Here is a 17323-nt window from a genome sequence, read left to right as displayed (position 1 = left end):
CTTCCTGACTGATGTCTTGAGATGTTGCTTCAATATATCCACGTAATTCCCCCCCCCCCCCCCCCTCATGATGCCATCTATTTTGTGAAGTGGACCAGTCCCTCCTACAGCAAAGCACCCTCACAACATGATGCTGCCACCCCTGTGCTTCACAGTTGGGATGGTGTTCTTCAGCTTGCAAGCTTCCCCCTTTTTCCTCCAAACATAACGATGGTCATTATGGCCAAACAGTTCTATTTTTGTTTCATCAGACCAGAGGGCATTTCTCCAAAAAGTACAATCTTTGTCCCCATGTGCAGTTGCAAACCATAGTCTTGCTTTTTTATGGTGGTTTTGGAGCAGTGGCTTCTTCATTGCTGAGCGGGCTTTCAGGCTATGTCGATATAGGACTCGTTTTACTGTGGATATAGATACTTTTGTACATGTTTCCTCCAGCATCTTCACAAGGTCCGGGATTGATTTGCACTTTTGGCACAAAAGTACGTTAATCTCTAGGAGACAGAACGCGTCTCCTTCCTGAGCGGTATGACTGCTGCGTGGTCCCGTGGTGTTTATACTTGCGTAGTATTGTTTGTACAGATGAACGTGGTACCTTCAGGCGTTTGGAAATTGCTCCCAAGGATGAACCAGACTTGTGGAGGTCTACAATTTTTTTTTTCTGAGGTTTTGGCTGATTTCTTTTTGATTTTTCCATGATATCAAGCAGAGGGGCACTGAGTTTGAGTAGATGTCGTAACTGACTTGCCAAAACTATAGTTTGTTAACAAGAAATTTGTGGAGTGGTTGAAAAACAAGTTTTAATGACTCCAACCTAAGTGCATGTAAACTTCCGACTTCAACTGTGTATGGGGCAATTAGGATCTCTAATGGTTATGATAATTTGGACATTGTTGTGCACTGTTGACATATAAATAAATGCGCTATTTTGTTTCCAGTGCGGGCCTTGTGTTCAAGTACTCTGAAAAAAATGTTGGTAGGCTACTGCAGGGGTTCCCAAACTTTTTCACTCAGGCCCCCCTTCCACACCCCTCTGTCCCACAGTTTGGGAACCACTGGGCTCCTGGAACTGTGAAATTATTTAAAATGGCCATCCCTAAACCTTAACCCTTCATAGTTCTTACATCCTTGAAGTCATGATGTTGACGAGAGAATGTTATCATTTTGACAAGGCGCATATCATATTTTGATGTTCCAAAATCCGTTGGATAAACGTTGACTATCAACCTGAGCTTGTTAGGAAGTCAGGATGCAAATCAATTAAGTTTGCGTTGTGAGATGTGCTGAGAGTCAGCATCAGATCCTAACCAAGCTAGCAAAGAACTTTCCCGTCGTGGTCCCTTAATGTTCTCCTTTGGTTATTTGAAATATAACTTTTCCACCCTCATTCTGGGAACCAAAATGTGTTAGCTGAGAAGTGACTAAGACGTAATGACCCAAGATGAATGCGTAAGTCATTTGTGGGATTGTGTCATAACAAAAGGGGTGTGGATTTGGATAGTTCTCCTTGTTTAACACTATATCACGTTGTAGAGAGAGGTTAATTGGCAAAGTGCTCAATGCAAATATAGACCCAGTCCTGGCGGAGGGAGAGTGGGTGGTGCTGAATGGAGCATCGCTGACCTTTGACCCGTGTCATGGTGGCGTTTTCTCAGATTCTCAGCGGTGAACAAGGATAAGTAAGTCAGTGAAGTAATCCTGTGGTCATGGCTGTGGGTCCATTCACCATGAATAATAAAGTCATATATGAACTATTCATGTCATTGTCTTCTATGTACTCTAGTCAGATGCAGTAGCACAACCCATCAAGTAAACCACGTCGTTGAGTAAATGAAACTCAAACCACCTACAGTCGATGAGTTATTAACTCAGCCCATGTAATCTATCGCTACTTTCCCGAGTCGGCCAAACATCAGGGATTTTACTGGAGAGATCACTGTAATATTCAGATCGCAATAGAGCTCAGACGGCTACATGTATGAAGCAATTCCTCGTTCAACACATTTTTTGTTTTTATATTACATGCCTGATTGACGTGAGATAATATTTGATGAATATACCGTTGTCCCACATCGTGTAATTTGAATAGTATATATAGTATATATTCGAGCAATACGGCTATACACCTGCAAAACCTACTGTTGGGCACTTGGACATCAAAGTGAATAAGGACAACTTTGCAACGTCAAATGCAGTCAGTCACAGAGTAAAAACAGCCTTGAAATGTAAAACGTACAGTTCTTTACAGCTCGACACAAGGGAATAATGTTCTACTGCAAGTCAAGGTTCTCAGGGCGCTGCTCCTCACCTGATGTTGTTCCTCATTGTGGGGACACCACCATGCCCGCCTCCTCCCTGTCCGGTAGCGTCAGTGTAACAACCCTCAGCATGCACAGCCAGTGGGGGGGTTGGTGTGCGCATGTGTAACTTCCCAAAGAGACCGTAGTCCTTTACCCAGCAGCCCTCCTCGTTCTCCTCGTTCCCCTCATCCCCTCTCTATCCCACCCCTCCCTCCGTATCCACGCCTCTAGACCTCCCAACACAATGCCCCAGCACAGCCTGAGCACACCCAATATCATAGTGCACCATTCATTCAATCATTGTTCCCTCCCCCCCCCCTCTTTCACCCCCTTCATGGGCCTACTAAAGGTTTTAGCTGGGCAGAGGAGGGCTGTCACCCAGGGAACCTTAGCCCATTGATGAAGTGACAGGCGCTGCCAGAATATGATCCTAATCCTGTTTCCAGCATTATCTTAGCCCGCTGGCATGGCAATTCCTCCACACATTCTCCGAGCTGTCAACGATGAAAATCCCTCTAATAGCGCATTGCCCAGATACACATCAAAGAGCTCCTGGAAACCTTCCTTCAGTGGCTTAGCAGCGCCGTAGACACACAAGCACACACATACATGATCTCACACACACGCAAAAGTGTACACGCACACAAACAAGTGTGTGTGTGTGTGTGTGTGTGTGTGTGTACACACGCACACAGCGTTCACATGAACCATTTCGTACACAACTCACAATATGCAAAGTTGTGTACACGCGCAAACCCCATTGGTTGACAACATAATCATACAGGCTTGAACATCTTTTAAACCCAATATTTCTATGCCAGGATCTTTTATATCAACAAATGATGTTTAATGACATAGCTAGGATGTTGTTTTTTTCCCTTCAAATAATTATTTTGTACACTAAGTTGATAGCCTTCAGTTAAAACTGGATAGAGAGATTTCTGATTTGTATGGGTTGTTGAGGGAGTGAGAGACAGAAAGGAAGAAAGAGGGAGAGAGGGACCGGAGAAAACAGGTGTCTGAACTTTGCTGACTCTAGGAACCTTTTCAGTTCTATTTCATCTTGTTCTATTCTTACTTAATCCATCGATATCCCAACCCAACTTAATCTTATTATGGCAAAGCATTCTGTTTCGGTGTAGCCGAACCTCGGATGACAGGGCCAAGAAGGGGAGTGGGGGATTGGGGACTCTTCAGAGCCTGACACTGTGCTTCAGTCATTTCATTTAGGATTAGTTACTCTGCATTCGGTGAACAAGTGGCAGGGGCTGTGTGTGTGTGTGTGGACGTGTTTAACTATACTTGTGGGTACCAGAAGTAAACAAACAAAAAAATATTAGACATTCTGTTAGTTCCCACAGGGTCAAATGCTATTTCTAGGGGGGTTAAGGTTAGATTTAGTCTTAGGGTTAGAATTGGGTTCATGGTTAGTAGCTAGGGTTAGGTTTTGTGGTTAATGGGTTAGGGTTAGGGAAAATTGGATTTTGAATGGGACTGAATTGTGTGTCCCCAAAAGGTTAGTTATATGAGACTTTGTGTGTACTGTTTGGCATGAATGTCCTTAAACAGGGAGGGACTTCAGTGCTCTGTACATAGGCGTTGGTTGATGGAAACAATTCCTACGTTTTAAAACTTTTAGAAATAATTTTTTGTAAGACTGTGTGTTCATATGTGTGTTTGTTTTCTGTAGGCCAGGTTCCCTGCTGTGATAGTGATTTCACACTGCAGGGTGGTGGGAGATGGGTGAAGCCTCCTGCTGTGTGATCCTCCATGGTTCAGGAGTTGTTCTGGTAGTCTGGTGAGCCACTCTGACTTAGCTGCTCCACCAGGTAGCCACCCATGATCCCAAAGCTCTGGTAGGTACGGTAGCCCTAAAGGGCAAACTACACAAAAATATAAATGCAACATGCATGTAATATAAACGCAACAAGTGTTGGTCCCATGTTTCATGAATTGAAATAAAAGATCCCAGAAATGTTCCATATGCACAAAAAGCTTATTTCTCTCAAATGTTGTCCACAAATTTGTTTACATCCCTGTTAATAAGCATTGTATCCTTTGTCAAGATAATCCCTTCACCTGACAGGTGTGGAATATCAAGAAGCTGATTAAACCACATGGTCATTACACAGGTGCACCTTGTGCCAGGGACACTAAAAGGCCACTCTAAAATGTGCAGTTTTGTCATGCAACACAATGCCACAGATGTCTCAAGTTTTGAGGGAGTGTGCAATTGGCATGCTGACTGCAGGAATGTCCACCAGAGCTGTTTCCAGATAATTTAATGTTCATTTCTGTACCATAAGCCGCCTCATCGTTTAAAAAAAAATGTGGCTGTATGTCCAACCGGCCTCACAACCGCAGACCACGACCGCAGCCTAGGACATCCACATGCGGATTTTTCAACTGCGAGATCGTCAGAGGGGGGAGGGCGGGGTGCTGAAGAGTATTTCTGTTTGTAATAAAGCCCTTTTGTGGGAAAGAACTCATTCTGATTGGCTGGGCCTGGCTCCCCAGTGGGTGGGCCTATGCCTTCCCCACCCATGGCTGCCCCCCTGCCCAGTCATGTGAAATCCATAGATTAGGGCCTAATGAAATTATTTTAATTGACTTATTTCCTTATACGAACTGTAACTCAGCAAAATGTTTGAAATTGTTCCATGTTGCGTTTATATTTTTGTTCAGTATAGTTCTCAAAACACGAGTAAAAAAAATAGAAGGCTTACACATGTAAATATGCAAATTGTCTCTGTTGCCTGTGATGTATTCACAACATAATTATTCATAAATTATATTGCATGATTTTAATTATCGTCTAAAATAATAATCTCATTCACCAATCGATCTTCATACATGTGGTTTATTCCCTTGCATTTTAACAGATAAATTACTCACATTTAAGTAAACAATTGAGAAATACATGTCTGGGATCTACAATGATAAAATACATACAGCATTGGCCTGGGTGCCAGTGTGTTTCTGCTTAAGTCAATAACACCATTTTTTTGTCACTGTCTTGACTCCGTAAAGATGTAGCGCTCTTAAACGCATGCAGAAACGACCTGGTACCCAGGCGAACATAACATAGCTAGATTAAACAGATTCATATTTGAACGTCGCTCTGTTCCCACCGTAGACTATAATCTTTACACCAGCAGGTATTGGCTCATTCTACTGTAGGTCCTTTGCATAAAGCCACAATGGAACAATTCAAAAATAGCTTGAATGTTTCCTGTTTAAGTCCTCGACACAAAAGGAGACACCGATTTATACTCCCTAACCAAGCAGATGGGATGGGAACAAACAAGGAGGAATATTTACAGTACAATGTGGAATAAATTCTTGCAGGTGGGATGTAGCTCTTTAACAGGAAGTACCATCCATCTGCCAGGTGCAGGGCATTGTGGGATTTGTAGGGCCAGTCTGTGCTGTTGTAAATCTTTGAATGGGTTTGATCTGAGGCTGGAATCTTGGTTCAATCTTTGTGCAGTTGTAATCCTTGTCTCAGGATGCATGCAAAGCTCATCTTTAATATTACTGTCACTCTCGCCAGCTCTAGTGTTGAGATCATCAGATACTGTAAACCGTCATGCATTTGCCCCAGTATGAGATGACGGCTTTGTGATATAGGAGTGTTGCTTTGAGTTCTCTGATCCACATGGTTTGGTAGGTAGCAGTAGTGAGATTGGACTGGGTCTATGCATCTAACCTGCGAGGGGTCAAATAAGCAGTGTCCAGTAGTGTATTGATCTAATGTCCAGTCCCAGTGTCCAAAACTGATGCAGTGTCTATAATGTCCAGTCAGTGAAGATGTCAGTAGAAGGAGTCGTAATGTCTGGCTGCGTCCTTGGTAGCTGCCCTGCACTGGGGGGGGGGGTCAGGGGGTCAGGTCAGTTGGGTAGTGTGTCCAGGCCCAGGGAGGCTGCGTGCTGCTTTGCCCTCAGACGCAGGTTCTCGATGCTGGTGGTCTTGCTGTTGAGGCTGGGCATGCTGCCCGGAGGAGCCTGGAGACCTGCCAGGGGGCTGTTCCACACCTGCTGGGCCTGGGACATGGACTGGTAGTAGGATTGGCAGGGCAGGGAGCTCAGGGGGGAGGGCATGTTGACGTTCATGCCTAGGTAGGGCAGGGAGGAGGGGGTACCCATGTCGAAGGAGGGGTAGTGGACCATGTTGTTGGTGGCGGCCATGTGCTGGCGGAACTGCTCCTGCAGGCGGAAGAGGCTGAGGGGGGACGAGGCGTAGGAGCCCTGGGACAGACCACTGCTGCCCATGCCACCACTGGAGGAAGGGAGGGAGGGAGAGCCCAGGGGAGAGTCTGATGATGAGAGAGGGAGAAGAAGATTTTGGTTTTAGTTAGGTCAAAAGATAATTGTAAACCGGGTAGTTTGGGTCCTGGTTGCTGATTTGGCTAAAACAGCATTTCAGCACCTAGGGGTTCGTGGTATATAGCCAATATACCATAGCTAAGGATTGTATCCAGGTACTCCGCTTTGTGTTGTGCATAAAGAACAGCCCTTAGCTGTGGTATATTTAAGCAATAAGGCCAGAGGGGCTGTGGTATATGGCCTATATACCACGGCTAAGGGCTGTTCTTACACGCAACGCAACGCGGAGTGCCTGGACACAGCCCTTAGCCGTGGTATATTGGACATATATCACAAATCCTAGAGGTGCCTTATTGCTATATAAACTGGTTACCAATGTAATTAGAGCAGTAAAAATAAATGCTTTGTCATACCTGTGGTATACGGTCTGATATACTACAGCTGTCAGCCAATCACCATTCAGGGCTCGAACCATCCAGTTTATAATGGCCAATTTTCCACACCCCTTTGGGCTTTCTTGCATAAATAACCACCACTGTTTATGTATTGTTTTGTGTTTGTTGCAAAGACTATTAAAAGACAATTCTGTTTTGTAAGCAGGCTCAGTCTCTATGTATGGCCCAATATCTGTGACTGTGATAGAGGAATTCACACCTGATGTGGGGCTGAGGCGTTTGCAGGACGGAGAGCCGCCTCCCGGCTGCAGCCCTGCATCCCCCTGCTGCATCTCCCCCTGAAGCTGCTGCTGCGTTTCCTCCTGCAGCCTCTCCCTCCTCAGCTCTTCCTCTCCCTCACCGTTGTCTTCGGCGGCCGACTCGCTGTCTGAGGGCTCCGGGGAGGTGACGTTCACCTCCACGTTCATCTCTGCAGGCTGGGGCTGCATCGACTCCAAGAGGGAGGAGGAAGTGGAGGAGGAGGGAGGTGGAGGGCTCTGGGTGGAGGGCACACTTGTGGTGGAGGTGTCCTTGGTCTTGACATCCTCCTTGTCAACCCCCTCTCCGTTGGCCTCCTTCTGTTTCTGGAGCTGCTCCTTCTGGAGGCTGCGCTGCTTCTTGCGGAACTTGGCGCGGCGGTTTTTGAACCACACCTGGTGAGAGGAAGGATTTCAGTTGTTTTACAGTACTATTTAATCTCAGATTATCTTTTGGCTGAAATGTATTGCTACAAAAACTGGAATTCTCTATAATAGCCAAGGCTTCTGATAATGTCAATATTGGTCATTTTGATTTTATATACAGTACCAGTCAAAAGTTTGGAGACACCTACCCATTCAAGGGTTTTTCTTTATTTTTACTATTTTCTACATTGTAGAATAATAGTGAAAACATCAAAACTATTAAATAACACACATGGAATCATGTAGTAACTAAAAAAGTGTTAAACAAATAAAAATATATTTATATTTGAGATTCTTCAAAGTAGCCACCCTTTGCCTTGATGATAGCTTTGCAAACTCTTGGCATTCTCTCAACCAGCTTCACCTGGAATGCTTTTCCAACAGTCTTCAAGGAGTTCCCACATATGCTGAGCACATGTTGGCTGCTTTTACTTTACTCTGCGGTCCAACTCATCCCAAACCATGTCAATTTGGTTGAGTTCGGATGATTGTGGAGGCCAGGTCATCTGATGCGGCACTACATCACTCTCCTTCTTGGTCAAATAGCCCTTACATAGCCTGGAGGTGTGTTGGGTCATTGTCCTGTTGAAAAACAAATGATAGTCCCACTAAGTGTAAACCAGATGTGATGGTGTATCGCTGCCATCACATGGTAGCCATGCTAGTTAAGTGCACCTTGAATTCTAAATAAATAACTGACAGTTTCACCAGCAAAGCACCATCACACCTCCTCCTCCATGCTTCACGCTGGGATCTACACATGCAGAGATCATCTGTTCACCTACTCTGTCTCACAAAGATACCGCAGTTGGAACCAAAAGTCTCAAATTTGGACTCATCAGACCAAAGGACAGATTTCCACCAGTCTAATGTCCATTGCTTGTGTTTATTGGCCCAAGCAAGTCTCTTCTTCTTATTGGTTTCCTTTAATAGGGGTTTCTTTGCAGCAATTGGACCATTAAGGCCTGATTCATGCAGTATCCTCTTAACAGTTGATGTTGAGATGTGTATGTTACTTGAACTCTGAAGCATTTATTTGGGCTGTAATTTCTTAGGTGCAGTTCACTCTAATGAACTTATCTTCTGCAGCAGAGGTAACTCTGGGTCTTCCTTTCCTGTGGCGGTCCTCATGAGAGCCAGTTTCATCATAGCGCTTGATGGTTTTTGCGACTACACTTGAATACATTTTTTAAGTTCTTGAAATGTTCCATATTGACTGACCTTCGTGTCTTAAAGTAATGATGGACTGTTGTTTCTCTTTGCTTATTTGAGCCGTTCTTGCCATAATATGGACTTGGTCTTTTACCAAATAGGGCTATCTTCTGTATACCACCCGTACCTTGTAACAACACAACTGATTGGCTCAAAACGCATTAAGGAAAGAAATTCCACAAATTAACTTTTAACAAGGCACACCTGTTAATTGAAATGCATTTCAGGTGACTACATGAAGCTGGTTGAGAGAATGCCAAGAGTGTGCAAAGCTGTCATCAAGGCAAAGGGTGGCTACTTTGAAGAATCTCAAATATAAAATATAAAACACTTTTTTGGCTACTACATGATTCCATGTGTGTTATTTCATAGTTAGAATATCTTGACTATTATTCTACAATGTAGAAAATAGTAAAATAAAGAAAAACCCTTGAATGAGTAGGTATGTCCAAACTTTTGACTGGTACTGTACATCTTTGATGCGTCCAATGTGTATATTGTTGATTCTTACAAATATAATTTGAACTAATAACACATTTACTTCTACACTGAACAAAAATATAAACACAACATGCAACAATTTCAAAGATTTTACTGACTTACAGTTCATATAAGGAAATCAGTCAATTTAAATAAATTCATTGGGCCTAATCTATGGATTTCACATGACTGGTAATACTGATATGCATCTGTTGGTCACAGATGCCTTAAAAGAAAGGTAGGGGCGTGGATCAGAAAACCAGTATCTGTTATGGCCACCATTTGCCTCATGTTGCGCGATACATCTCCTTCGCATAGAGTTGATCGGGCTGTTGATTGTGGCCTGTGGAATGTTCTCCCACTTCTCATCAATGGCTGTGCGAAGTTGCTGGATATTGGCGGGAACTGGAGCACGCTGTCATACACGGTGATCCAGAGCATCCCAAACATGCTCAATGGTTGACATGTCTGGTGAGTATGCAGGCCATGGAAAAACTGGGATATTTTCAGCTTCCAGGAATTGTGTACAGATCCTTGAGACATGAGCATTATCATGCTAAAACATGAGTTGATGGTAGTGGGTGAATGGCATGACAACGGGCCTCAGGATCTCGTCACGGTATCTCTGTGCATTCAAATTGCCATCGATAAAATGCAATTGAGTTCATTGTCCGTAGCTTATGCCTGCCCATACCTTAATCACACCGCCAGCATGGGTCACACTGTTCACAACGTTGACATCAACAAACTGCTTGCCCACATGACACCATACACGCTATCTGCCATCTGCCCGGTACAGTTGAAACCGGGATTCATCCGTGAAGAGCACACTTCTCCAGCATGCCAGTGGCCATCGAAGGTGTGCATTTGCCTACTGAAGTTGGTTACGACGCCAAACTGCAGTCAGGTCAAGACTCTGGTGAGGACAATGAGCTCACAGATGAGCTTCCCTGAGACGGTTTCTGACAGTTTGTGCAGAAATTCTTCGGTTGTGCAAACCCACAGTTTCATCAGCTGTCCTGGTGGCCTGAAGGTAAAGAAGCCGGATGTGGAGGTCCTGGGCTAGAGTGGTTAAACGTGGTCTGCGGTTGTGAGGCCGGTTGGACGTACTGCCAAATTCTCTAAAACGACTTTGGAGGCTGGCTTAGGGTAGAGAAATGAACATTAAATGATGTGGCAACATCTCTGGTGGACATTCCTGCAGTCAGCATGCCAATTGAACGCTCCCTCAAAACTGTGACAAAACTGCACATTTTAGAGTTGCCTTTTATTGTCCTCAACACAAGGTGCACCTGTGTAATGATCTTGCTGTTTAATCAGCTTCTTGATATGCCACACCTGTCAGGTGGACGGATTATCTTGGCAAAGGAGAAATGCTCACTAACAGGGATGTACACAAATTTGTGCACAATTTGAGAGAAATAAGCTTTTTGTGAGTATGGAACATTTCTGGGATCTTTTATTTCAGCTAATGAAACATGAGACCAACATTTCACATGTTGCATTTATATTTTTGTCCAGTATATATTGCTCTTCCTGTCTGCAGAATTCAAAATCATCCACTAGTCATGGCCAGAAAAAAATGTGTCTTCCCAAGACCGACATCATTGGAGATCTTTGGTATGTGCCTTGATATGTTTCTCCAGGAATGAAGAGGATTAAGTAAATATCGCTCTTTATCATCCTCGCGCCCACTCACTCCACCCCAGAAATATTTATAGTAGAAATATTTCCTTTCTTTTGACTCCGTAGTATCCTCACCTGTACACGGGCCTCTGGTAGGTTGGTGCACATGGCCAGGCGCTCACGCATCACCACGTCAGGGTAGTGGGTCTTCTGGAAGGTCTTTTCCAGGGCCTCCAGCTGCTGGGCAGTGAAGGCTGTGCGACTGCGCCGCTGCTTTCGGTGCTGGGAGCCATACCGGGCCTCGAGGATGATGTCTTGAAATGTGCAGCCGTTGAAGGAAAAGAGACAGGGCCAATTTAATTGAGAGTCTGGCTCTGAATATGGATTTAAGTAGATGCTTCAATTTATTGTGTAAGACACTAGTTCAAGAGCCCTTTAACACAAGGGCAACAGACTTGTCCGTCACATAGCATTAGCCTAATTGTATTGCAAATATTTCTGACTTATGGACAGATTTAAGCTATATATTCAGAAAATGTGCAACCAGTTCTTACCAGCCAGCCTCTCTGCCAGGGTGAGCGCGTGCACGGACGGCCGGTAGTCAGGGGCATGCTGGGCCTGCTGCGCCGCCTGCTGGTGGAGGTTGTACATGGCGCTTAGCGAGTTCATGGCGTGGAGAGAATATCCATTCACTCCGTAGTGTTGCATGGCTGCCGTCAACTTAAAAAAAGTGGGAAAAGTTGTTGTTTATGGGCATTTGTGAGTACACAAGTTTGAGGTTAAATGTAGCTACAAGTCAAACAATGTATTGTTATTGTTGAATTATAGCCTAAAACCAGTGTAATATTAGTGTGGATTGATAAAGGCTATAGTCTTGTTAATAGCCTGTAGATGTAGATTAATAGATAATTCAAAGATCAAGTAGGCTTAAGTTATTATCACCTATTTTTATTATATCTTCATTTTCTATTTCCATACATTTTATTACAACTATTTCGCCTATCAAAAGCTGACTTCTTATACCTTTAATTGGGCATCTGCATTTGGACACGATCCAATATTGCATCAGCTATTATATGGCTATAACTGTAAATATGTGTAGTTGTAAAGATTAAAGCTGAGAGTGAGACATTATAATGTAATGGCATTGAGAAGCCAAGCCAGCCTCCACTAACCCTAACCCTCTGTTCCCACGCAAAGCTCGCTATTTAACCAGCCTGTCCCAAGAGAGTTCCCCCTCCACTAAAGCCCCAGGGGCTGTATGAAATAATTAGCCTATTCTCCTGTGTTATCGCAACATTAATGCTGATATTGATATTCATTATTTGTATGTCGCACTTGACGTTGTGCCTGAAAGCAAAGCGACGTGGGCCTACTAAATAGGCAAAATATAGAGTCCCTACAGCACTAGCTGAAGTTAAAAACGTCAACTGAAAACTACACAATAATCAGAAATTAATCGGGGACTTTGCTCTGAAAAATCACACAAAAGCAAATAACTTGGCGTGACAAGCAGTTTAAATTATTAAATTCTATAACGTTTTCATTAAGAGTCCTATTAATTGCAGACTTATTGTCATATCCATGTGTAGCAAATTACCGCGTTTAATAGCCTAGCTAATTTGTATTTACACATACATTACGATCAAATTATCCAAGCCTACGACATAAATCTAAAATGTGTCAGTGCGTTGAGAATTTAATCGCAAACTGCTCATAAAACAAGTCACGACGAATCATGTTTATTTTTGCTATTATTTGTATTATTTATTTATTAAGACAAGTTGGCCTAGCTTCATGTGCGTGCATATTGCGTTCATAATGTGGAATACTGACTGCAATGTTGTTATTTTAAGAATAATAATTTTAAGTAGGCCTGCAATAATATTTGTCTGAATATAATTTCAACCCTTCAAATAGGTGGATTCGCCTGTTTTGGATCTATTTATTTGCTATATTTAGCAGTCTTGCACTATGTCCAAAAGATCATATAGCCTACGGTATTTTATTGTATATGCTCTTGGGAATGAAAGCCCTAAGGGTGACAGCGGGAATGTGGAGGCTAACACAACAATAATCTAAATACAGTAGCCTAAATGATAGTGTTAGATCCCAATCACGTTAACATTTCATCTTGTCTTTCATAAGGCAGAAATGTAGAATGTATGAAGTGAAATTATTAAAATTGGTAATTAAAGTTGAATATAATAATATTAATAATAACAATAATAATAATAATAATAATAGTAATTGAACGCTTATAACCTGATAGGCCTATTACGTTATTTTCACTTTCATATATTGTCACCAAATGCAGGAGCATTAACATTTATCAAGATCTAACAAAATCTGAATGTTTGAATGCTGCAAATCTTGATTTGTCAGTTATGATGGAAGCCTATAGGCTACCTATTATATATTGACAAATGTTTTGCCATGCCAATAATACAGTAGTGTAATGACAAGGTAATTTCAGACACATTTACATGGATTATCATAGGCCTAAAATACAGCCTATACTAGATAAGGCTTGCTTTTAACTGTAATGTATTTGATAAAACATGATTTAAAATTACAATAAAATGAGTTACAATAAACTGGAATATGCCATAGCCCACAGGTCAAGGAATCTGTTTTTTCTGTATTCGCTAGCGAGTCTTTGCCAGCCAGCCATGAGGGAACACTTTACATTGGCCTGGACGAGGAGAGAATGTGCATTGCTAAATATTTACTTATCTCCCTGAGTGTTTGAGTTAAATGGGAGCCGTTTCTCCCGATCTTTGGCTGCTCGCGTCCCACTGCCCGGAGGCTTGCTGTGGCGGGGAGATGTATGAGGGCTCTTCAGTGAAATATGGTGATCCCCAGTTGGCTACCCCGTCTAATGTAGGTGCAAATAGGTTTCAAATGCTAGGCTATTTCATTTGTCATCCGTTCTGACACGTGAAAGGTGTGTGTGTGTGATTAATAATGTCAATTTTTGAATATGACAGTTCATCTTCCTATAAGTGCCATTGCCTGTAGCCTACATATGGTTTACAATTGGTTTGAGAATGTTTAAATATTAATATCTCCATGTGGAGAGAGTCAGTTAGCCTTGGGTATCTGATTTAAGCCTCATTATGCTAATTGCCGTGGATGTATATGTTCTACCCCAGACACTGAAGAGGCTATATAGGCCTATCGCCCAGGGGCCGCCGATATGTCTGTACAAGCGACACACTCCTCTTTGTGCATGCACCCCTGATTCAAGTTATGCCCAAACCTACGCTAATATACATGGATAATTTAATAAACTATTCATGAGATTAACATTTCATAAAATAATGTTGACATTTATGCTAAGTTTAGGCGTTTCCACTTATAATAAATGCATTTTCATAAGACTACAACAATATTTTTCTCCAAGGTTTAAATTGTTCAGATATTTTGACAGGCACACTTAAGAATGGTACTTTTCTAGCATGGTCCATCCCTGATTTGTTTTACTGATGCATGCCCTTCAGAAAGTTCTTACCTCTTGCACACGCCGCTCCTGGGGGTCTTTAAGTGGTGTAGCCTATGTCCGGCTGTTTTCAAATGGAATATTAGCTTTCAAAGTATCACCTCGTGTGTTTACTTATCAATTCCGTGCTGTTTAGTCCTGCATACTCATTTTTGAACTAGTGTCCAAACTCCTCAAAGCGCTGTCTTCTTTCAGGAATACAGTAGTCCGTTTTCAGTGCGCGGTGCTCTCGCTCTCCTGTCGTTCTCCCGAGTGTGGAAGAATCCAGAGTACTGCCATATATCAGGCTCGCGCACGAGGTAAGGGCTTTAAAGAACTCGAGCGCCCGGTGAGGTCATGCAAGATTTCAAATGGTTCTTTGCTGTGCCAATCAAAAGAGGTTACTTCTACTCCTGTCTTTCTCATGACTGATTTAGATTTCATTTCTGAATCCATGTCTGGACATGAATGTTAGCGTAATATTATAAAGAAAAAAAATGTGTATGTGGATCTGTGATAATTAAAAGTCTTCATTTAGAATACTGACATTGGCAAGGTATTTTCATATTTACTCTATCAAATATCGAAACGATCAAATGGTGTTATGAGTATTTTCATCCTCTTAACTTGTAGGGCCATTGCTGTATGGGTCGTTCCACGAAATGCGTGCCCTTTGTGCCCCTTTTATTTTAAGTAGAAATTGTGCACCAATTTGGAATTTTCAACGTTTGTTATATTCAAGGAAGTGCCCTTTAATATAGACCACGTGGAGATTTCAATACATACATTTTTTTTCATATGTATAAAGACTAGCTAAAGTGTCAAAATTCTGCGTTTTGACATGTCACTTCATGCACCCTCTGTGACTTCCAGGAAGAGTTTAACCCACTTCACCCCAAAAGTTCTCACCATCATTGTAAAGCCTTAGTTATTTTGTTGCTTTGTCGTTATTTCTGAATATTATTTATTTAATGTGATTGGGTGATCTTTGGCAATTGTGATTCATTTTAAGGTAAAAAAAAAATATACAACTTTCCCTCATTTTAAGGTTGTTACCTGAACTGTACTGTCGTTTAAATATGATAACTATTCCTTTAAAAAATATATATAAATAAACATTGAACATGTAATAGTAAAATCATAATGCATAAGCAGGTGAGCTGGCTCTACTCTTTTTGGCAATTTTCTAGTGTTTTGTGGTGGAAAACTGAGTGGGTCGAGAACTAGCCAATCCTGTTACCCATAGACAGACAGGATAGAAATGTTTAAACAAGTGATCTTTTTGTGAAGCTTGCATTCAATTGCCCCTCCTTGCTGCACACAACAAGCTTCCATTCCCCCTGTCACAAGGGGATTCATGGCTGACTTAAGATAAAATCTTCAACCGTGTTATGTCAACCCTTTTATGGTCAACCCTGTTACTTTATTTGGCACATAAAGGCCCAATGCAGCCGTTTTCATATCAATATAAAATAATTTCTGGGTAACAATTCGAAATTACCTTAATAGATTTCCATTAAAATATTTTTTTACTAAAAACTTTCTCAAGCAAGTATTTTGCTTGGACTGTCTGGGAGTGGTCTGAGTGGAGATGGGGAAAACTGAAAACACGCTGTTATTGGCAGAGGGGTTTGGAACTCTCTCTGTTATTGGTCTGTTAAGATAATTTACCGCGTGGTGATGTCACTATGCAAAGACTAAACTCCCCCAATGCAAACCTGCTGATTAGAAGGTCCTGTGTATGTAGATTGTGTTTTCAACCAGCAACTATCAGGAAATTACACATTTTTTTTCTCTCACACTTTTACAGTGTTAGTTTCATCAGCTGTTGTACAATATGATATAACACGTATGAAAATATTGACTGTACTGGACCTTTAAAGGGCACTTACCATAGTTTAAAAAAAAAGTATTTAACCTCTTGAGATTGGAAAACGTGTTTTATTTTGAACATGTGCTCTTTATGACAGAATGTTAAAATGAGATGAAATCATGCAATAACGAATCTCAAATGTTGCTCAGTCTATAATTTCATATGCAGAAATTAAGGCTGTCAGAGTTCGTCTGTTAACTCGAGTGAATTTCTTGTAGTTTTAGTGCACTCTTTTTTTTTTTTCATCATGATTAATTGCGTTGTCTCAAAGCGTTCAAAATAATCAAAAATACGGCATCTATACAGCTAAAAAAAAACATTCCATGTTAAAACAAGTTGACATTGAGGTCAAAGAAAGTGTGCTTCATCAATTTACCTGATTCTGCTTACCATTAGTCTACTTTGGACAAAATCAAGACATCAATATTATTTTAATGCTTTCTGTATAAAACGTCTTAAATTACAGCTCATTTTGAGCGAATTCTGCATTTGTGATTAATTATGATTAATGAAATCAAATCCCGCGATTAACTCGATCACATTTTTAATCATTTGACAGCCTTAGCAGAAATATAGCCTAAGTGTTTCTTTCCTTCAGTCTCATTTTCTTAATTAAAATATAGCCTGCATTTGGCAATTGCTTTGCATTTCGGCTTAAGCACTTTGTAGCCTATATCTTTGATCAATGTGCAGTCTTTTTTCAAATGGAACTTGGAACATCGACTAAAATCCACTATCCCATTTTGCAAACCCATGCAGTATTATATTAGCCTATATGTAATAGCCTAAAAGTGTAGCTATAATAATTAATATATGTTTGTTTATTCAAGAAGTGCCAATGGCTTCAATAACGCTTTGATTACAATGGTTTGCATGCAGGTTTTGGGTTGTTTTAAAGGGTTGATTTACTCA

General features: G+C 41.7%; 1 protein-coding gene across 1 annotated transcript; it reads right to left on the bottom strand.

Moving 5' to 3' along the window:
- Positions 1 to 5141: 5141 nt before the first annotated feature.
- LOC106613550 (diencephalon/mesencephalon homeobox protein 1-A) lies at positions 5142 to 14851 on the bottom strand. Its single transcript, XM_014215922.3, has 5 exons — positions 14572 to 14851; positions 11612 to 11777; positions 11193 to 11371; positions 7277 to 7709; positions 5142 to 6612 (listed from the first exon to the last, which is right to left on the bottom strand). The coding sequence occupies exons 2-5, from the start codon at positions 11763 to 11765 to the stop codon at positions 6188 to 6190; spliced, it is 1191 nt and encodes a 396-aa protein (XP_014071397.3). The 5' UTR covers positions 11766 to 11777; positions 14572 to 14851; the 3' UTR covers positions 5142 to 6187.
- Positions 14852 to 17323: the final 2472 nt, after the last annotated feature.

The sequence above is a fragment of the Salmo salar genome, chromosome 10, assembly GCF_965601325.2.
Source record: "Salmo salar chromosome 10, fSalSal1, whole genome shotgun sequence".
In the NCBI taxonomy this organism is placed as follows: Eukaryota; Metazoa; Chordata; class Actinopteri; order Salmoniformes; family Salmonidae; genus Salmo; species Salmo salar.
The sequence above is the reverse complement of the archived record's forward strand: the minus strand, read 5'-3'. Positions and strand labels throughout refer to the sequence as shown.